The sequence below is a fragment of the Callorhinchus milii genome, unplaced genomic scaffold, assembly GCF_018977255.1.
Source record: "Callorhinchus milii isolate IMCB2004 unplaced genomic scaffold, IMCB_Cmil_1.0 Scaffold16, whole genome shotgun sequence".
Classification (NCBI taxonomy): Eukaryota; Metazoa; Chordata; class Chondrichthyes; order Chimaeriformes; family Callorhinchidae; genus Callorhinchus; species Callorhinchus milii.
Window position 1 is genome coordinate 7,729,377 of NW_024704757.1, and position 22,283 is coordinate 7,751,659.

Genomic DNA, 22,283 nt, shown 5'->3' on the forward strand with positions numbered 1-22,283 from the left:
AACGACTAAAGTGAAGGCTGTGAGGAGCCGATATCTTGGATGTGGCTAACACAGGAACGAACGGCTTGTTGTTACCTGGTTGTGTGTGTTGAGCTCCTGATTCTCCCGCTGACACTGTTGCAGCGCCTGGCGTTCAGCCTCCAGCGCCTGGGCCAGGTGAGCGTTCTCCAAACACTTGTGGGAATATTGTTCCGACAGAACCTCCAGCTCCCGCTGAACAGATTCAATTTCCTCCCTGACAGAAAGGCAGATTGTCAGTTGCTATTAACATAAATGTCCAGTTGTGCTCACAGATCCATAACAGCCACCATCAGTGGCTCGTGAGGATAGAGAGAGATAGTGAACATGAGTTACATGGGGTTCTCTCTACTGTTCCTCATCTTTACACTGCATGGAAATGTGGGTCAGCATTTTCTCTAACTCTGCTTCGTTCTCACAGCCTTTCATTCCTGGACTGTTGCTGTGTCTGACATCAAGCCTGAGGAACTAACCTTTCCTCAAAACTCTCTGTTCACTGAATATCGGAATTAGTCTTGTCATCTAGATGCTATGTCACTCAGGCCATTTACAATTTTAGAATAAACTTTGACTATGAGCATCGTGCACTGGATGTTCAGTGCCGTCTCTCTCAGAGTAACTGTCGTCCAGTGTGCAGTCTGATTCCCGGACTGGGAGAGAGACAAAAACTCACATGTGCTGCTTGTGCAAAGCTTCTGTATCTGAATTCATGCCACTGATTTGAGATCGCTGGGTTTTCCCTTGTTCCCGCTCCAGCTCCTCCCTGTGAGCATTCTTCATGGCTTCAATAGCTTGAGGAGAAATGGAAGATAGCGGTTACACCAACAACCGGACATTGTAGCTTCACTTCCCTCGGCTGTTGGTGTGAACGTACCCGCGATGGTGGCTGCCGTCTCCTCCGCCAGGAGCTGCTGCTTCTCCCTCTCCAGCGTCTCCCGCTCCCGCTGGTGTCGACGCTGCAGATCCTCCAGCACCTTGTGGTGAGACTCCTCCATGGCAGCGAACGCTCGCTCACACGTGGCCTGAGGGTGGAAATCAGCGTTATTCTCAACAGTGATCGGCAAAACCACATGGCAAATCTGGCTGAAACGTTTACAAACACCACGTGTCTTTGTTATCGTGGTCAATAGCTACAATTGATCCATATCTGTAAAACCATTTGATTATTAGGTATTGGCTGAGGGAGGGCTGTCGTTTAAAAAGATTGAGGCTCCTGGAGTGGCTGGGAACAAGAGCTAAGATTCGGAGCCTCCACTGTGCCCCCACTGAGCTCACACTGCCCGCACTGAGCTCACACTGCCCGCACTGAGCTCCCACTGCCCGCACTGAGCTCCCACTGCCCGCACTGAGCTCCCACTGCCCGCACTGAGCTCACACTGCCCGCACTGAGCTCACACTGCCCGCACTGAGCTCACATTGCCCGCACTGAGCTCACACTGCCCGCACTGAGCCAGTTGTGGGTGCTGTACAATACTGTACCGAGAACAGAGTGTGTGGGAACCACGATTCAACTTAGGTTTTATCCTTTCTTTGGGCGAAAGGATGAAATTAGTTGAAATGTGATTTCTGAACTAACTTTCAATGCTGACACCTTGGCTGAACTACAGTGCAATGGCGCAATACTGAACAGGCGGTGAGAGTGAGGTCACTCTAGGTGAGGTCAAGGTAATGTGAGGCATTTCGTCAAATTCAAAACTTTCAGCTGGAATCAATGGTGACACACTATCTGGTTGAGTACATTCATGGTAGATTTGCTACTCCTAACTCTGGGGCGAAGTGACCAGAAACCTTAAGATTGTCAAAGTCTTTCTGTTTTTTCTCCTTCAGATCTGCAGCGTTTTCCTCCAGGCCTTTTTGCTCCAGTTCATCGCGCATTAGATTCATCTGGGTCTCCAGGTCCTCGATGCGCTCTTGCAGCACGGTCATGCTGTCGAGGTGAAACCTCCCCTCAGCCTGGCCCACGTCTCCCAGGAGCTGCCTTCTCCTGGGCCCCGTATCTTCCTTGGTGCCACTGCTCCTCTTCCTGAGGAAGCTCTGCTGAAATAATGATTCTGAATTTTCCCTCTTGTACTCAAGAGCATTTTCCAGCGCTCTGACCCTTTGCTCGTATTGGGCATGTAGATGATTTTCATCTTCACGCACTCTCGAGAGCTCCTGCATTTTATTGTGGAAACATTCTTCCAGGTCCTTGATCTTTGTTTGTTGACAGTTTTTGGGGGACTCAGCTTCCCTCGGAGCAACACCTAACGTGTTCTGATCTGCTGTTTCCAGTCCCTCTAGGTTTTTGTGAATCAATTTTAACTCCAGTTCATGCTCGGCTTGGACCTGCTGCAAGCTGTCCTGGTGTTTCTTCTCCATGTCTTGCAGTAATGTTTGTTTCAGGGCGAGTTCAGCGTCCAAACAAGAGTTCTGATGCTTAAGGGCTTCATTTTCTTTCTCAAGCGTTGCCAGTGCTTCTGAGTAACCCTGCCATTCCTTGTGGAGAACCTCCTCGTATTTCAGCTGAATAGAAGCAATATTTTTGGCATGTTTCTGACACAAGGCATCCATGTCACTGCACAAATCCTTGTATCTTTTGTGCTCCTCCTTGTAGTCGGTTTGTATTTTACAGACTATGTAGCTAATCTGAGCCTGAATCCCCGCCTCCTGCACCAACACCGAAGCATAATTGTTGATATTTTTCATGTAAACGTAGGATGAGAGAACCTGTGAAACCTCCAGTAGTTTCTGACGGATTGTCTCTGTTTCCCCCTGAGACAGCGACTGCAGACCTTCCGCTAATTGCTGCAGGATGTTGGCACGTTCCTTCAGCTGATCTGACAACTCTGCTCTGGCTGAAAAGTCACATTCCTCCTGTTTCTTTCCGGAAATGTCATTTAAATGTTTTTCAACAACATTTAAAGTCGGGTTCCTGGCCTCTTCCCTTTCAATTTGTGCTAAAATCAACTCTGGGTGCCTTATGTTGAACATCTTTCTCTCGGGAACTTCCTTTAAAAGCTGCACAAACTCACTGTGTGCCGGAGACTTGGAGGGATCTAGAACTTCGCTCAATATCTTGTCTTTCTCCCTGATTTCCTGCCGAGCTGTCTGAATCTCTTGTTCAAGGTTTTGAACTTTTAGTCTGAAGAACTCTGCGACCTTTTGCACGGATAAAGTTAGCTCTGCTTTTAGTGAAGCACTCTGCGCTACTTTACTAGCAAACGCATCAATTAAAACAGCATCACATTCTTCCTTTTTGTCTTTATCTTCCTCTGGTCTGATATTTTTTCTCAACTTCTCCACTTCAATCCAGAATTCTCCTTCTGAAATTATTTTCTTTAATAAGATTTCTGCAAAGTCAACAGTGCTGCATGGTTCACTTGTGCCATCAGCAACATTGTCAGCTTCAGACACAAAGACCTCAAACTCTTCACAGAGTCCTCCCAATCCCGTTGAGTCACTCGCTTCACTTTGCAACGTTTGAGCCATCTTATTGAGGATTAAGGCTTCAAAAGCCAATTTGTCAGCAAAGAGCTTGACCTTGTCCTGGTCGGATGCTTCCTGTTGCTGGAAGACTTCCCTCTCCCTCGCCAGCAGGAACTGGCCTCGGAGAAGCATCGCTCTGTCTGACAGACCATTGTGTATCTGCTCGTGAGCGTCCTGCAGCTCCATGTGCTGCTGCTCTAAGGATCTTCTCACTTTCTCCAAGCAATGGATAGCATTAGCAAGGCTGCTCTGCACCTCTAACAAGGTGTGAAGATGGACACTGCTTGCTTTGTTACTTTCTCGAAGCAGCACCTGGACATTGTGGTCACACGTCTCCATCAACGAGCAGACCTGCCCGTATTGCAGCTCAATTGCCCCCAGATGGCCGTTCAGATCTTGGATTAATTTCCATCTCTTTGCTTTTTCCACTTCCAGTCGGATGTTTACGGAATCAGCCGTAAACACACTCTCCTGCAGTTGTTCTTGAAGCTGCGCTTCCGGTTTCATCCTCTTCGGATTGGGAACATCTTGGTCGGCCTCTTTTTCCAGTATCAAAGTTGCAGCTTTTAGTTTCTCGTCAGAAGATAGAAGCTCTTTTCCTGCTTCGCTCCCTGCAGAGGAAGCAGCGTACAATGGAGCTGAAAGTACCCATCCACAGATAGGGACCTTCCCTGACTAATATCAGATGCTAAGCCGAGCCCCAACAGTTTTCCTGTTCCATCTCCAGCTCTGTACTTGTGACACTGAATTCTGGAGAATCTGATCCTTTGCCATTTAGGAAAAGCTGAATCTGATTCTCCTCCTGTCACACCATTATCCACACCGCTCAGTATAAGGTCAGGCTCTGTTGAAGTCAGTTCAGCTTTTAATTCACTTTCCTGAGATGCTTCATATTGCTGCAAACTACCCATTCTTGTATTTTTTAGCTCTAGTTCCTCGTTCTCAAGTTGCAGCATATCTAATTGTTGTTTTAGTTCACTAATCTGCTTCTCTGCAGTGGACAATTTGTTCTGTAAGTTGTCTTGTTGATTCAGTGTATGTGTGCTGGCATCTTGTGGGCTGAGCTGCTGAAGCAGGGATGTTTGGGCTTGGAGTTGTTTCTCAGTTTCCTCTAAACTGTTTCCCAGGGCATAGAGTTTAATCATGGCCTCATTGAGCATTCTATCCTTCTTCTTAATAAGGTTCTCGTACACATCCTTCACCTCATTCAATTCTCTGCTTTTCTCATCCAACAGCTTGTGAGCCACCTGAAGCTGCTGAGTGAGCTGTTTGTGAGAGTTCTTCACCATTAGAATCTCCGCTGGCTGATCCTGCCGTTTGGTTGCTTTGTTCATAACCTTTTCCACCAGCTGCTCTTTCTCACATTGCATCAGCGACTGGGACAAGATCTGAACGGTGATGTCTTGCTCCTCCAGCAGTTGTGACATCTGGCTTCCCTGCAGCGAGTTTCTGGGCTTTCCTCTCTGCAAATCATCCAGTTGTTCTTTAAAATCACCCAAACAGTTCTCGTATTGCTCCAGGCTTTCTTCCCCCCTCCTCAGAGTTTGAAGTTGGATCGCCTTTTCTTTTACATAATTTTGTTTAAAGATCTCGTAATGTTTCTGAAACATTTCTTCTTCGTTCAGAATACCTTGCTCACTGGCATGGAGCTGTCTGCTGTATTGTAGTGTTTGCATGTCGCCTCTTTGTGAAATCTGTTGTCTTTCTAACTCCCAAAGAGCTTGAGTTTTCTCTAAAAACAGAACTTCTGCCTCCAGCCTTTCCTCACTTTCCCTCAACTGCAAGTTTAAGGTCCTCTCCTGCTCCCACTCCACTGTGCTCTTTTGTTGCCATTTGGCCAGTTGTTGCTCAGTGGTTGGCTCCCCGTTATCCGATCCTTTATGGATGTGGATTAAACCTCTGGTTTCCTCACGGTCATGGTTCAGAGCCTGCTTCTCACATTCGGCCCCAAACTCGATGGGCAGATGGGGATTGGCTGACTGGTGTGTTTCCAAGGATCGGGGTGGAGAGGTCACCTTTGTCTTTAAGACATTGATCAGAAATCATGTTAATAACCATCTTCTCTCCAGGTATTGAGTGTCACACTCTGCCCAAACTGGACCAGGAAGAATTGATGGAAGATTTTTACATTTTAGGATCTGATCTGTAGTTGTGCTTTTTCAGGTTAGATAATTTAGTACCTGCTCCCCGTCACTCAACACAGGAGCAGCGAGGGAGAGATTCCCATTGGCAGGTTGTGAAGAAAGTGTAGATTACAACAAAGCCACCACCTAATACACTAAATTTGAAATGAACAGAAACAATACGTGCTAAATACAGCCATGCAGATCACCATCACCTTAACCATTGCCTTAACCATAATCATCATATTAACCATCACCATGCAGCACGTCAACAACATAACAGCCATGCAGCAGCATTGCAGCACGCACACCCAGCCCTGCACACCCAGCCATGCAATCACGCATGGATAAAGGAGCAATAAACAGCCCAAGGCTTCTGTCCAGCTGAATGTTTCCTGGTAGGAAAGGCTGGAGATGTGACTCTCGATACCATGCAACAGTGGACTGAACCCCCATCGCCACCACTCGCCCAACCCCTTGCCACGCCCTCTCACCATGACACCTCACCCTCTCACCACTCCCCTTCACCCCTCCTCCTCCTCAGAAAGCCTCACCCCCTCAACATGACACCTCGCCCACTCGACATGACACCTCAAACCCTCACGCCTCGATACACAACCTCACCCCGCTTCCTCACCTCCATACGCTACCTTGTCTCGCCTTCCCACCTCACCCACTCGTCTCCTCACCTTAACCCTTGTCTCTCCATTCCCCGCCCTCACCACGCCCCGCCCCACCCTCACTTGCTGTTACCTGAAGGACGTAACCATCGCGGGCCGCTTGTGTCTGCTCCCGCGACACCTGCAGTTGACCCTGAAGTTGTCGATTTTGTTCATTCAGATTCCGGAGCTCCCGCTGTGCTTGCTCCAACTGTGGGAGGAAACGTAATGGGAGACGGTTACTGTTCCTACATTCATACGAATCACAGGCCGGATTTGTCAGCCAGTTTGCGATACGCTTCTGTTTATCTGGATAGTAAACAGAGAATTAATCTGAGTGGAATGAACAGTTTCAACAACTAATGGTGGAGTAAGCGCTCACCGGCCCGTACCTCTGTGCTGAGTGCCTGTGGCTCCTGGGCCGGGAGCCTTTCTTGCCCATTAGCCTGGGTGCTGTGGATTGGGATTGGGACCTGGTTCTCTTCACAAAGCCGTGCACTTTCTACTTGATGCCATCGTTGCTCAATCTCCACGGAAACATTCTCTGGTCTGGCAGCTTTGGGGGTCCTGATTGACCCGTCCACCTCCAGCTTCATCAGTGGTTCATCATGCAGCGAATGGGAATCTTCAGCTGTCTCAAAGCGTCTGCGTCTCTCTTCCCGACGTCGGGCTCGGTCTCTCTCCAGCTCGCGAGGGTCTGGTTCAGTCGCGCTGCTGTTACTCAGATCCAAGTCCACCTTTGTGTCTCGACAAAACTCAGCCCAGTCGAGTGTCTTGGATCTTCCTTCTCGCCTCCGCTCCCGCGTGCGGCTGCGCTTTGATTCCGTTTCTACACATGTTCCCGTCTCAGCTTTTGTTTTCATTCTAAAGGAACCTTCAAACAGAGTCCTGGCTTTCTGCTTCTCCTCCGAAACATGGCTGTCAACAACAGAGTGAATTACTCCTGACCTCCAAACACATGCTCGATTCCCACTCGCTCACACTCAGCCTCCGGTTACACACTCGCTCACACTCAGCCTCCGGTTATACACTCACTCACACTCAGCCTCCGGTTACACACTCGCTCAAACTCAGTCTTTGGTTTCGCCGCACTTGCTCACGCTCAGTCTCTGGTAACCTCCACACAATCATCTGTCCTGCAGTCCCCGCCCTCAATCAGCAAAAATGCCCCACCCCCAGAGGGGCAGTGGGGAGGTGGGAGGGGGGGGGCAGGTTGCTGGGGCGTGGGGTGCAGGAGGGCTGGTGCTAAAGGTGCAGGGGGATAATTTGACTTCTACCTTGGCTTCATCAGACATTTGCAGTTAAAAAGTAAGAAAAAGTCAGCCAAGAATCAAAGCAGCAGCTGTTTAGCAACCTGAGAGATCCCAATACACGTGCGGTGTCAGTCACACGGTTGGGGACAGGACGCTTGTCACAAGTGCCTCGCCCGCTCGTGACTAACACGCCTGTGGCAAGCAGCACAAATCACGCTCGTGTAAACCACACTGACCTGGCGACATCAGGCATAGTCACTGGACGCACATTTTTCATGATGGCCTGGATCCAGCTGTTTCGAATTCCTGACGTCATCGCGGACAAGACACACACACCTGCCTGGGTCTGCAACAAGAAGCAAACCCTGAAACTGCTTTGTTGACATCAGTCTAGAATCAATGCCTGACCCCACACAGCACTAGCACTGAGTGCTGGCCTCAACCTTCTTTCCTATTAACCTGTTCAATCATTAGTAAGGAAATACTTCCTGGTGTCTGTGCTGTGATCCCGCAGTCTGACAGACGTTTCTTATCACAAACTTACGTTGATCTGAAATCCGTAGTTTCTTTGCACTTCACATTCTGTCGCCTCGGAGCAGCCGTTTAAATCAACCTCACCGTCTAAATCCACTGCCTGCAAAGAGACAACAACAGCAACAATAAGCTCGCGTATAGCAGGCTTCATGTGTGGCAGTGTCTCTGAGAGCTTAATTGAAGATGGTATTGATTCAGGGACTGCCCCCAGAACCCTCCTCCCAGAGACACAAGGTGATCGACAACGTGACGGTGACTGTGCAGATAGTGTCTCACCTCCTCAGCTACAGAATCGCGGTAAAACCTCAGGAAGCGATCAGTTAGAACAAACCAATGTTTCTTCCACTGGAAGAGAAATCCAATGTCACTCGCTCATTCGGTACAGCAGCTTTCAGCACTGTGTTAGCGGGGGGAATGAAAATGACACATTCGGGATGGGATCGTACACTCGGAGGGAGTCGCCTTGTGCTGTAAATCACCCGGGAAGAGGTCAGATATCTGATAAAGACGCCAGTCTCTCACCAGCAGGGACGTTTATCACACGGTCCTACACAGTACCTAGGGCAAGCTACACAGTAACTACGGTAAGCTACACAGGAGGTAGGGTAAGCTACACAGAAGGTAGGGTAAGCTACACAGAAAGTAGTGTAAGCTACACAGGAGGTAGGGTAAGCTACACAGGAGGTAGGGTAAGCTACATAGGAGGTAGGGTAAGCTACACAGTAAGTAGGGTAAGCTACACAGTAAGTAGGGTAAGCTACACAGTAAGTAGGGTAAGCTACAGGGTAAGCTACACAGTAAGTAGGGTAAGCTACACAGTAAGTAGGGTAAGCTACACAGTAAGTAGGGTAAGCTACATAGGAGGTAGGGTAAGCTACACAGTAAGTAGGGTAAGCTACACAGTTAGTAGGGTAAGCTACACAGTAAGTAGGGTAAGCTACACATGAGGTAGGGTAAGCTACACAGTAACTAGGGTAAGCTATGCAGTAAGTAGGGTAAGCTACACAGTAACTAGGGTACGCTACGCAGTAAGTAGGGTAAGCTACACAGTAAGTAGGGTAAGCTACATAGTAATTGGATAGGTTACACAGTAACTCTTAATATTTTGATTTATCCATAATTTAATGTGAAAAAAAATTATGTTTTATTCTCATTGGCTTGAAATCACACTTTAGAAAGAGAGACTGTGCGGCTGTGTAACGGGAATGGGCAGGGAGCTCTGACCAACTGGAGTCTTGTACCTGACCCTCTTCAGAGAGCTTGGACATCCAGCCCTTCTTAAAGTTCAGCAGGTCTGGCTGCAGGAAAGTAAAGGAGAGTTAGCTGTACATCACAAATCAAAGTAAATCAGTAAATTCAGTACAAACTCAGCATCTCAAACATATACACACAGTCTCACTCACACAGAGTGACCCACACACACGCACAGTGACACACCACACACACGCACAGTCACACAGTGACACACGGGCAGTGACACGTGCACAGCGACACACACGCACACAGCGATAGACACAGTGACACGCACAGTGATACAAACGCACACAGTGACACACACAAACACACACAGTGACACGCCTAGTCACATAAACACACACGAAGCAAGCTGAATCCTTCCCATCAGTTGAGAACTGTCCTTACCGTCACTGCACACTCAGTTACTCTCCTGTCCAGTGACATTGCCCGAGAACACAGGGGAGGATGTACTGAGCTCAGGTTGCCCGACTCAGACACACATTCCTGCAACAAAAACCAACATCATCACTGCTACAGCCCAGAGCATCAGCATCACCAGATCTGAAGTGGTTAATAACATCACCAGATCTGAAGGGGTTAATAACAATAAGGCGTCATTCACAATAGCTCTGCCTCTGTCTGTGCATTTTCATAGTGCCTCCATGCTCGGTGCGTTTTGGAGCGATTAAACCGAATCACCAACGAAAAAGGAATGTGTGAATGTTGTGATAAACAAATAATCCTTGCATTTTGATGTAGCACTTTTTCACATCTTCTAGATGTCTCAAAGTGCTTCACAGAATATACTGTAAAGTGAACTGACTGTATAATTTGTGGGCGAAATGCGGCAGCCAATTGCGCACAACAGTGTCCCACAAAACAGTCGTGGATTGTAGAGACCAATTTATTATTGGTTTTTTTCTTGAGGGATTATTATCAGGCATGTAAAGTTAGGAAACTTGCCCAAGGTTTCGCCCTGTTAGGAATTGAACCGAGGTCTCTTGCTTGTGAGGCGAGTGCTCTAACCACTGAGCTACCGGTCTCCACGTACCCTTTTCCTGAGAAGTTCCTGGTCTCACTTCGACCTTGTCGAGTCTCATTGTTGATCTTCGTATCGCCTGGGGAGCTGGCCTCCATCTGCAGAGCCTCAAACTGCTCAATGACCTGGGACTTCCTACACGTGGGGACAAGAGGAGTGAGCACCGCAACGGAGGAGCACACACCGAGTTTACATCAATTGCGAAACCGCTTGTTCACAGCCACAAAACTTCTCGGCCATGTTCAGGGAGTAACAGGATGAGCAACGAGCCTCTGCGGTGAGTGAGGAACAGAAACACATTCCTGTGGCCATTTACAGTATCAGATAAAACCTCCTCTGGTCACTGTGAACAGCAATTATCGGAAAACAGCCAACAACAACATGTTCACTTTACATCAAAGTAAACTTTGCTCACGGAGCCCCATCAGCGTCAGCTGTGAATTGGCTATTTTCTCATCACTGTTTTATTACTGAATCCTCGGCCACAACAATCGCGTTTGTCAGGATTGTCAGGAGGAGAGTGAAGGGGGAGGGCAGGAGGAGAGCGGGGGGGGGGGCAGGAGGAGAGGGGGGGGGGAGGCAGGAGGAGAGCAGGTGGAGGGTGAGGGGGGGAGGCAGGAGGAGGGCGAGCGGGGGGAGGCAGGAGGAGAGCGGGGGGGGGGGGGGGGGAGGAGGCAGGAGGTGAGGTTCACCCCCGGTTACGCCATATTACATAATGTTTTATTACAGAGTGTTTTGCCTCTTTGGGGAATGAGCCGTATTATGTACGTAATGGCATGATGGGGTAATTGTGTAATTCCCGCTCAACAGCAACAGCACTAACGGACATCAGTGAGATGGCATCAAACACTTTTCACTTTCGTCAGACAAGTGGAGTTCTTTGAAGAGTGAGAATGAAAACCAGAAACTGAGGGTAAACCTTGCCCATCGCCTACCTCATTGCATTGGCTCCAGCTTACTAATACTAGTGCAGTCTGAGCTCTAGGTTACTAACACCAGTATAGTCTGAGCTCTAGATGATTAACACCAGTATAGTCTGAGCTCTAGATGATTAACACCAGTATAGTCTGAGCTCTAGGTTACTAACACTAGTGTAGTCTGAGCTCTAGGTTACTAACACTAGTGTAGACTGAGCTCTAGATTATTAACACCAGTATAGTCTGAGCTCTAGGTTACTAACACCAGTATAATCTGAGTTCTAGGTTACTACACTAGTTTAGTGGATCAGTAACACACAAATGTTCTGTCGTCACAATCAAAGTAATGCGATTAAATGATGATTCAGACAAAGCGACAATTCAGCCACAGACAACACTGCCCAGGGAAGGCCAGACCACTGCCCACCTCAACCAGGAGCCACATTAGCTCCGAGGGTGGGAATAATTCTCAGTTGATGATTCCACCATTGGCACAACCTCAGCGCCCCCCGCCCCCCCCCCCCCCCCATACCCATTTACAATGCTCGACAGTGGTCTAGTCTTAACTGGTAACAGGCTGAAAGCACAGAGAGATTTGAATGAATGAGTGGGGTTGGATTGTATGGAGCCACATGCGAATCAGTCCTGGGAGCAGGCGGGGAGGCAGAGTCGGGCAGCAGCAGCACCTGGAAGACACACCTGGACAGTCAGACACATGGCAGCAACTGGACAAGCAACAACATGACTGTGTGTAACTGTCAAAGCTCCCACCCCCCCCACCCTGGGCTCCTCCCCCAGCCCCGGGCACCCTTACCCCTGGTGCCTCCCCCACTGGGCACCTCTCCCACTCCTGGGCTGAGGTTGGCAGAAAGTTGTCATCACTCGGTTCCTGTCACGTGACAGAACGAGGGACATGTGGTGACATGAGGAAGGAAACCGTTCCTAAACCTTTGCCTTAACTTCAGATTAACTTGGAGACAAATAATCAGCACGAAGCAGTAACAGTGAGTCTGACCGACACAGGGCAGAGATGGGATGTACACACACAGCCACAGACCACAGCTCATTACTGGCTGTGGATCTGCTCAGGTTAAGCATGAATAAAATTACAGAATCTTTCTTACCTTCTTTCATACCCGAACAAGCGAATGACTTCCTCTCTGCCTGGACTTCGAGCCCTGGCCTGACGCTCTGCTCTGAACGCTTCCCGGTGACTGTTCCTCTTGACTCTGGGAATGTCAGCCAGTGTGACATAGTCAGTGTGCCTCGTCTCCAGCCCCGGCCCCAGAGTGTCCAGGGGGCTGGCACTGCTCAGTGAGCTGCTGCTGGTGTCCGAGCCCAAGGAACTCTGGGACGAGCTAATGGAGAGGTTGCGATCTGTGGGAGGGAAAGGATGGCAGGAGAGCTGAGGGGAACAGGCTGCCACACTGCCACTCTCAGGGCAACTATACCTGCTGAAAGTGCCAGTGCCTGGCAAGGAACCCAGCGGTTTATAGGTGGCAGGAAGCTTCTCCAGGGAGCAGCAGTCGTTCCTATGTTGCCCACCTCTGTGGCTGGTGCTGGCTGTGCCGAAGGTCTCTGTAGAGAGGGGAAAGGACCTCATTCAGTCAATGGCATTAATTCCCAACATGAAGATCAGGCAGTGACTCAAACATCTCGGACTGCGGTCACACACTGAGCGGTCTGGGGCACTACCCTGCCTGAGGGGCACTATAATAAAGCAAGTTGTTTTTGTTGAACTATCAACCCCAACGCCTGTTTTTGCACTAGCCCCTTTTGTCTGTGCTGCTCTTTGAAAGATCAATCCATTCATTTCCATTTACCTGTCTCCTGCCCCATTCCCTCTACACCAACAAATGACACCTGGTTAAATATCTATCTTATTCTGTCTTGAAAGCTAGTATGTATCCTTGAGCCCCGGAAATGTCAAGGCATTCCACATCCCAACAATTCTGTGTGAAATATTCCTCCTAACCTACAACTTTGCTAATTTCCTGTGAAGAGCATTTGTCACTTAATTTCTCTGGTTCCAGTTTTTAGAGCTCTGAGATCACATGAGCATCAACCAGTGGCCGAGGCTCCACAAAGGGCTGTGATGATCAGGTAACATCAGAGCCAAGTCTCAGGGCCATCGATTCTGTATAAAATCTCTACATAATGATAACAGGGCCTTGGAGAGGGTGCCGAGGAAATTAACCAGAATGGCACCAAGGATGAGGGACCTTAGTTATGTGGAGAGACTAGAGAAGCCGGGATTGTTCTCCTTAGAGCAGAGAACAACAATAAAAACAACAAAATTACATTTATAGAGCGCCTTTCACGTCGGGAGGTCGTCCCAAAGTGCTGAACAGTCAGGTGTCGGGACCCAAGCATAGGGGAGGGGTGGTGTAGGGTTGAGGGAAGGCAGAGAGGTTGGAGGGTGACCAAAGGCACGATCGAAGAGAAGGATCTTAAGACTGGCCTTGAAGGAGGCAAGGGAGGAAGTGAGGCAAAGGGAAGATAATTCAGATGAGAAGGTTAAGGGGAGACTTAATAGAGGTGTTCAAAATTATGAGGGGAGATGAGGAGAAATTTTTCTTTTTTTTTCACACAAAGAGTTGTTACCGTCTCGAATGCACTGCCTGAAAGGCAAGAGAAACAGATTCAATAACAACTTTCTAAAGAGAATTGGATAGGAACTTGAAAAGGAAAAATTTACAAAGGGTATGAAGGGTACGGGGGAAAGAGCAGGGGAGTGGGACTGATTGGGTAGCTCTTCCAAAGAGCCGGCACAGGCATGATGGGCCGAATGGCCTCCTTCTATGCTGTAATATTCTGATTCTATTAAAAACTTTGTCGGGGCTTAAACAGAACTTCTGAATGAGGTTGATGGGGAGCCAATCACAGGGGTGCTCGGGAATTATTCATAGGGAACTTGGGAAATTTCCAGCCAGCCCGGCCCTGGTATCATTCTACTGATCGCTGCAACCCACATACCAGTCACATATCCAGCTTCTCTTAAACCAATAACACGCCTGACAACACAATCAGACTCCTTATAAACAATTGATTAGGCTAAAATCTCAACCTTTCCAAGAGTTTTAAAGAAGCAAAGCTTAACAACAAGCTTGTGTTTTGCAATAGGTCTGACTCAATCACTCCAGGAAGATGTCTATTTGCCTCTTGAACCCACGTGGACCTATCACATCCTCTATCCTGTAGCTGACCCTGAAATAAAGTTCTACTTGAATTATCTTCCCTACGATGCCTGATGTAGGGGCCAGCGAGCAGCAACATTACCCTTGGTTCCTGAACCCTCATCCAGTGCAGGGGTTCTAGGAAACACAGCCATGGGTGCCGGGCCCTGGGGGCAATGTTGGGGATGATTCCTGGTTTCCGGAAGCTCTTTCTGCCACAATGTTGACTTCTGGCTGGGGATCTTCTCAACACCTGGAATGTGGCACTGAGTGACTGCAATCTTTGCCGGTCCGGGCTCCTAAAGAGAATGAGTGATACCCACAGAGTATCAAGCAGCTGGCACCACAGCAGTTTATTACCCTCTGTTATTGTAATCAATAATCAACTGAATGCCGAGTGCTCTCCCCACCCTGGCCCTGGGCACATAGTAGCGCCAATCACTGGAGCTCAGCTTCTGAGTTCAACGTATAAATGTCAATAAAAAAATCTTTACATTTATTATTGTGCCATTCAGATCGGGAGGATGCCTCAAAGCTTTCACAAGAATCACTGTAAAGTGTAGTGAATGTTTCCAGGAGAAATTAGTTAATCTGCATGGGAATCACTCAGAGACCAGCGGCCATCCTCACCAACTGCAGCATTTCAGCTGCTGCTTGAGGTGACACGGAGGTAGTGTCCTCACCATCATTGGCTCTGTGAGATGTAGAGTGCATCCATGAAGGGTGATGCTGTCAGCGCCCAAGTTATGGCGGCGCTGACAGGAGCCAAGCAGGAGGTCCTCGGGCTTGTCTGTGAGGACAGCTGTGGTCCTGCAATTGAGGGTGGAGGCGGAGAAGTAGAGTTGGGTGTCATCTGCATACATGTTGAGATTGACCCCATGTCTACAGATGATGTCACCAAGGTGGAGCACTTAGATGTTGAAAAGGAGAGGATTTGAACCAGGCAAAGGCAGGTCCACGAACGTTGAGCTGGGAGGTGAGGCAGTGAAAGAGGATAGAATGGTCGACAGTGTCGAAGGCAGCAGAGAGGTCGAGGAGGACAAGGAGACAGAGAGAGCCTTGGTGACAGATGGACAGAATGTCATTAATGACTTTGATCAGGACTGCTTCCATGCTGTGGGTACACCGATAGCTGATCGCTCGCCTGTCACAGAGAGACTTGGGCTGTCCCAGCGCTGGTACCTGGGCCGGGGGAGACTCCACTTTACGTTTCTTCTTTGGGTTCTGTTTGTTGGCGCGTGGATACACAATCAGCGTCTCAAACCAGCTACAGAAATAAGAAATACATTAAACATCACCAGTGACAAGGACTGGTTGGGGAGTAGGGTGGGGGGAGTAAACTGGGAGATGGGAGGGAAACTGGGGGATGAGGGGGGGGGGTTGGCTGGGGGTAAGGGGGCAGACAGTGGGTTGGAGGGGTAAGACGGGGGGTGGGCGGACTGCCTGGAATGAAGGAGTACATAAAAGAGGCGACCAGAACTTGGTAAATGCAAAACGCTAAATTTGATAAAAAGAATTTGGAGAAAAAAAAATCAGCTTCAAAATTAAGGCTGAATTTATTCATTTGCCAAAACCCATCAGTCTGAAATGTTACCTTCCTGGAGGAAATCCTGATTTGGGTGGAATTTCCCCCGTTATAGAGAACGGAACGCAGGGCAGCCATGCCAGGCACAAAGCCACTGACCAAGTGCTGACCCTTTGCCCCACTTTGACTCTTACCCGTTGATGGTCTCTCGGTTCTCAGCTCTGATGAAGTGTTGTTTCTCTGGTGTTAAAATGCAGAGTGAATATTTGTGAGCAGTGGTGCTCTCGCCCTCCAGCACATCGGTGGACTGGTTCATGTTGATGCTGCCTTGTGGCAGGGTGCTGGGCTGTACACAACAAGGAGCATTGTATCTGTTTCAGACCTAACTTTGCCATTGACTTCGCAATGACTGTAAACAGTGCAAATTGTTGTCGCTTTTAACAGCAGCAACATTTAAAGTAAGCAAAGTAAACAGAGTGTTCAAAAACTCTTATAACATTGAAAGCTGTTGTTTCAGATCCCGTGTGACTCGTCCAGGGACACGTGTCAGTGTGAGAGGGCAGGCTTCCACTGACAAGACACCTGGAGTACCGCGCACACGTGTACTGACAGACACCCAGTGTACCGCGCACACGTGTACTGACAGACACCCGGCGTACCGCGCACACATGTACTGACAGACACCCAGCGTACCGCGCACACGTGTACTGACAAGACACCCGGCATACCGCACACATGTGTACTGACAGACACCCGGCACACTGCCCACACGTGCAGGCATGTTGCAGCAGAGGTGCAAGCCTGAAACTCAGCAGATTTTCAACCTGATAAATGAGGAATTGGCTAAACATTTACATTATACCTTTACATTATATGTCTAATCACACTGACCATCTTACACATGCACTGTGTCATTACACACACAATGTAAACATTTCATGAAATGGAGACCATCGTACAATTCAGAACCCTGCAGCCCGTGTCCTTTTGCCTACCAGTCTCGGTGAGCCAATCTACAAATCTCACCTTTAAATCTCTCCACAGTCTCAATAACCCGACCTCCTGAAAGCTGAGCAATCTGCCCAGCCATTACTCAGTGAGTATAGGCCTGAGTCCTCCCTACCAGCAGCTTTCAGCCATTCTGCCTCCACTCTGGAACTCCACCGCGGATTCCCTCTGACTTGCTCCCTGCCTCGCCTTGTTTGAGGACCGTCTCAAACTACCCTTTTGCTTTGACTGCACATTCGGTCATTTTTCCTCTCCCAATCCCTCCTTGGCTCCCACCCCCATCCTGGGTGTCAAGTCAAATTATTAAGCCCTCGGATGTCATCCTGACTTGAAAGGTGATACATCAATTTAAGTTTGTATTGTGTATTTGGTTCTCCACATTATTATTTCACTTGTTCCATCAGGAACTCTCAGACTCCATGCGAGAGAGCTCCAAAGTTATCCTGGAGGCAAACAACAATCCGAAGACGCTGATTTCCACCATCCATCACCTCCTCCGTGCACCCCCTCAAACCCCCTCTATCCTCACATCAAACGCCAAGTGCAAAGAGGTCCTCGACTTCTTTGCCTCAAAAATGGAAACCATCCACTTGGCTGCATCATCCTCCCCCCGATTTCCGCTTCCACCCCACCAAGACCATCCACACCACCTCTCCCTCCACCATGGCTCCTGCCACTCCCTCCTGCTTACCCTTTGCCACCATTTCTCCCTTCTCCCTCTCAACCACAATCACCCAGATGAAGTTCACCATTTGCTATCTTGACTCCCCTCTCTACCCAGCTGCTGATCACTCAATTCCCCCTTCTCTCCCCCCTGCTGGCCGACTTGGTCAACCAGTCTCTCTCCTCAGGCTCTGTTCCACTTCCCCCGAAAACCGCTGCCTTCACCTCCTCCTCAAAAAACCCACCCTCGATCCCTCTAATCTCACACACTACCATCCCATTTCCAACCTACCTTTCCTTACCAAAGTCCTGGAACTTATTGTTGCAGGTCAACTTCAGTCACACCTTTCCCTCCACTCTCTCCTCGAGCCCCTGCAGTCTGGTTTTCGCCTTGCCTGCCCACAGCACAGAGACAGTGCTTGTCAAAGTCACAAACGACATTCTCTCTGGTCTGTGGCCAGGGCTCCCTCTGCCTCCTCATCCTCCTGGATCTCTCTGCCAAGTTTGTCACAGTCGACCATGCCATCCTCCTCCATTGGCTCTCCTCTCTCATCTGCTGCATGGTTTGAGTCCTACTCAACCAGCCTCCATTTCATCCTCCCGCCCATGCCCGGTCACCTGCGAGGTACTCCTGGGCTCCATCCTTGGCCCTCTTCTTTTCCTCACCTATATGCTCTGGGCGATGTCGTCCGCAGACATGGAGTAAACTTCCACTTATATGCCGATGACACACAAATCTACTTTGCCTCTTCCAGCACTAATTCCTGGTCCGCCGATCAGCTTGTCTGGCAGACATCAAGGCCTGAATGAGTGTAAACATCCTGCAGCTGAATATGGACAAGACAGAAGCCATACTCCTTGGCTCCCATCAACGTCTTCACTCCTGCAGTTCTAAACTCCACAACCTCTCTGGGCTCTCCCTCAGGCTCTCTGAACCAATGCGCAATGTAGGTGTCTGGTTCGACCCCCAAATAACCTACCTCATCTACATCCGGTTCCTGACCAGATCCGTTTTCTCTCCCTCTGCCACATTATCCGCCTCCGATCGTACCTTACCCCAAATGCAGCCGAAACCCTTGTGCATGCGTTTGTCACCCCCCATCTGGATTACTGCAATGCACTCCTCGCTGGTCTCCCCAGCTCCACCATTCACAAGGTCAGCTCATTCAGAACTCTGCCACCCGCTTTCTGACCCAGACCAAACTTCTTACCAACATCACACCAGTTCTGCCCCAGGCTGCACTAGCTCCCCATTGCTGAATGGATCGACTTCAAGATCCTCACACTCTCGTGTTCAAATCCCTTCACTCTCTGGTACCTCATTATCTCTCCGACCTCCTCACTCCCTAACCCACCACCTCCACTCCACTGGCACCTGCTCATTCCTCTCGCCCTCCGGCCCACCATCGGAGGTTGTATTTTCAGCCACTATGCCCCAAAACTCTGAAACACTTTCCCTGAATCCCTCCGCCTTGCCCCCTCCCTCAGGCCCCGCTTAAAAACTTTCCTCTTCGACTGTGCTTTTGGCTATCTCCCCCCAGCTCGGAGTCAGGTTCCCCCACTGTTAAGCGCGCTCAGACGCTATGCTGGTGAAGGGCGCTATGTAAATGCAAGTTGTTGTTGTGCAGAGTTACTCATTTCCTGATGATGTTTACAACAACAAATTACACCTGTATTGCGCCCTTCACGTTGGAAAAACGTCCCAGGGCGCTGGACAATCAGGGATTTTGGACCTGAGTTGGGAGTTGAGGAGAGAAGGGGAGTAGGGCAGTAGGGGTGGGGGTGGGAGGGTGGCGGAAGGCACGATCGAAAAGGAAGGTCTGCAGACGGGACTTGAAGGAGGCAAGAGACAGGGTGAGGCGGAAGGATTGCGGGATAGAGTTCCAGAGTGCGGGGGCAGAGATGCTGAATGCCCGACCCCCAATGGTGGTGCGGGAAGTGCGGAGGACCTAAAGCAGGCTAGTGTCCGCCATCTCATCCTCCTTTTTACTTACAGGAGTCAGTGGAAGCATACACAGGGCAATTACAACCAATCCAGCACTGCCTTCAGTTTATCGATGGAGGTGTTCATACAAACATCAATGTGGACCTGAACCATGTCTTCACGACCACCTGAGCAGGTCAGGTGAGGGATGGCCTCTCTGACAGGGCAAACTGGGCCTGAGCCTAGTGACCAGGGGCTCAAGTGATTCCAGTGTCGCGCCTTCCTCTGGTGTGACAGCGATCTCACTCCTGCAATATCCACCCCAACCAACAGAGGACTGAGAGCCGAGATGCAGGCAGGAGTTCATCCTCCCATAAACTCTATGGGGAGATTGGGTCATGGACACATAAACATAAGACAATCTCAACTGATCTTTCTGGAAGCTGCATGTCCCAAAGGAGTAACTGATAAGAAATAAGAACAGAGACTAAACTTGATCTTTGCCAAAAGGCCGAGAAGGTCAACCGGGGCCCGTGTTTCCTATAGAGCATCCAGGGGATACTCTGCCAGCTCCTCTCCAATCAAATCCATGGCACCTTCAACTCTCGATGTGAAAGGCACTGTATAAATGCAAATTTAACTTTGCTTGTTGATGTTTACCCCCAAAATAGCCACATGCGAATGGGTAAACAGACAATAGGAGGCACCAGCTCAGCATATGGTCTTAAAAGTGAAACAGATTTTACTCGATTGCCATACTTCACACACACGCGTGCACAATCACACGTGTACTCACACACAGAGCATGATTAATGGTGGGGATTAACAGATGAAACTGCTCACAAAAGAGCCATAGTCAAGAGGACGGTGATCTAAACAGGTGATCAGACCCGGCTGTGCAGGGTTTAGACAAGACTAGAAAGTTGCTGAAATACTTGATTTGGTGAAATGGGATCTTCTGTCACAAGCAATACGGCATTGATGTTTGCTATCTGTCCCTGGCCTGATTCTATCCTCATCAACAATTTCCGCCTGGGAATAGCGATCAGAAGCAGGAACCCTGGCTGATTTGTCAACCCAGTTGCGAGATAAAATAACTCAGTAGACTAAACATACTAAACATTCTTAGTCTACATTCACCAGTTATATTATTGGCAATGATTGAAACACCAGCTCTAGTGGGCACAAGAAGCAATTTTAACAGATGTGTCTTTTTCTCAAGTGTTTACTTTACGTCCGGATTTGTAACCCAGGAAACACTCCCATTGTTTGTTTTGCTCTGAACACTATCTTGTCCCCCACCCTGTAAGGAACAAACACCCTCGCAAACAAAAACATTAAAAACGAGTGATTATTACATGTGTGAACACATTCCAGAGCTGGTCTGGGAAGCACCACCTGGTTACAGGAAATTTTGAGGCAAAACCTAAAGTTTACTGTTTCAAAGATTGGAAATGGACTACCAAAACTGCCACAGAGGCATTCTATCGACAAACACGTCATCTTGGAGCCAGCTCAGCTCCAAGGAGACCCTGCTTACCTCCTTCCCCCAAGGAAGGCAGTCACCTTAGACTGCAAGCTCAAAGTCCAAATTGGGGGCTCGAACCCAAACCTTCCAACTCCAACTCAGTGTGATTAATGTTACAAAACCCGTGGGCCAGCCCCAATCAGAGAATGTCCTTTTTATACCAACTCTATATATGCCTATCAATTTCCAATTCAATTCCATTTCAGCTGCTATGAATGAATCTCTCGACTATCAAAATTGTTCCAAAATCTAGGTTTGCTACCGTACAGGTTACCTCCGAATAAAGTTCCTTTTATTCTGTCCCAAAATTATGAATACTGTAACCCAACATTTCAGTCTGAATCCCAAATTCAGAAGTTCTCCCTCTTGGAGGAGTGTGACCGATGAATGTGTGGCCTCTCAGAGTGAAATTAACACAAGCTCCTGCTGTGGTTTAAAATGTTTAATCTTGTCGTTTGGGGTTGAGCTTGAAAACAGAACAGAGGTGAAGGAAATGTTGCAATCCTTGCTTGAGGGTAATTAATTCCAATGTAAATGTTTAACGTCAAGAACCGGCAATCAAGAACAAAAAGGCTTGAGTTATAAAACTATCCTTGTTCCTAATCAGATAGTTCAAAGGTCTATCAGACAATTGAATGGTGTGTTTCAACTCAGACTTAATGGGTTTAAGATCTGGAAAATATTAACTCATTTTTATCCTTGGCTAAGTTGCTGTGAACCAGCCTCTCTGGATTCACATGGGATTTGTGATGGGACATGTATACGTTGAAATTAGTTATTCAGTCGTTCCCACAAACTCACTCTGTCAGTTATACAGAGATTAAACATCTGCTTTCAGTTCACATTATTAAACGTTAAAACTAAACAGTTGAGAATACAAAAATATTGCAGTTCAAATTGTGCTTAGTTCACTGAAATGAGATGAAACAGTGAGTGAGAATATTACTGATGTAGCCCTGGTGTTTATCATCAGCATATCAGCTGTTGTGTCCTGCCAACACTGACACCAATCTGGTGGCACAATCCTCTCTGCAACTTTACTCCAAGGCTAACTCCAAATGCAATGCTCGTTTCTCTGAACAGGCCACAGTTTACTGTGGAAAAGGCCAATGGAGCTGTGGACAATGACACCTTGTGAGAGCCTTGGCCTCCGCCTGGTACGGAGGCCAATGTCTCTCCTCCAGAACCAGTCAGTGCTTTAGGAGGAGAGAAATT

The 22,283-nt window shown here is 48.6% G+C and overlaps 1 protein-coding gene across 1 annotated transcript in view; it reads right to left on the reverse strand.

Moving 5' to 3' along the window:
- Positions 1 to 22,283, reverse strand: part of LOC103178678 (cytadherence high molecular weight protein 2) — a 31,155-nt gene that overhangs the window by 3,182 nt on the left and 5,690 nt on the right. Inside the window, 17 exon segments of the mRNA XM_042341165.1 lie at positions 76 to 235; positions 692 to 809; positions 893 to 1,040; positions 1,807 to 4,055; positions 4,058 to 5,504; positions 6,360 to 6,476; positions 6,658 to 7,183; positions 7,755 to 7,864; positions 8,063 to 8,152; positions 8,329 to 8,397; positions 9,294 to 9,350; positions 9,694 to 9,792; positions 10,315 to 10,462; positions 12,369 to 12,822; positions 14,524 to 14,719; positions 15,603 to 15,687; positions 16,140 to 16,291. Coding sequence (XP_042197099.1) covers positions 76 to 235; positions 692 to 809; positions 893 to 1,040; positions 1,807 to 4,055; positions 4,058 to 5,504; positions 6,360 to 6,476; positions 6,658 to 7,183; positions 7,755 to 7,864; positions 8,063 to 8,152; positions 8,329 to 8,397; positions 9,294 to 9,350; positions 9,694 to 9,792; positions 10,315 to 10,462; positions 12,369 to 12,822; positions 14,524 to 14,719; positions 15,603 to 15,687; positions 16,140 to 16,291 — 6,225 coding nt within the window.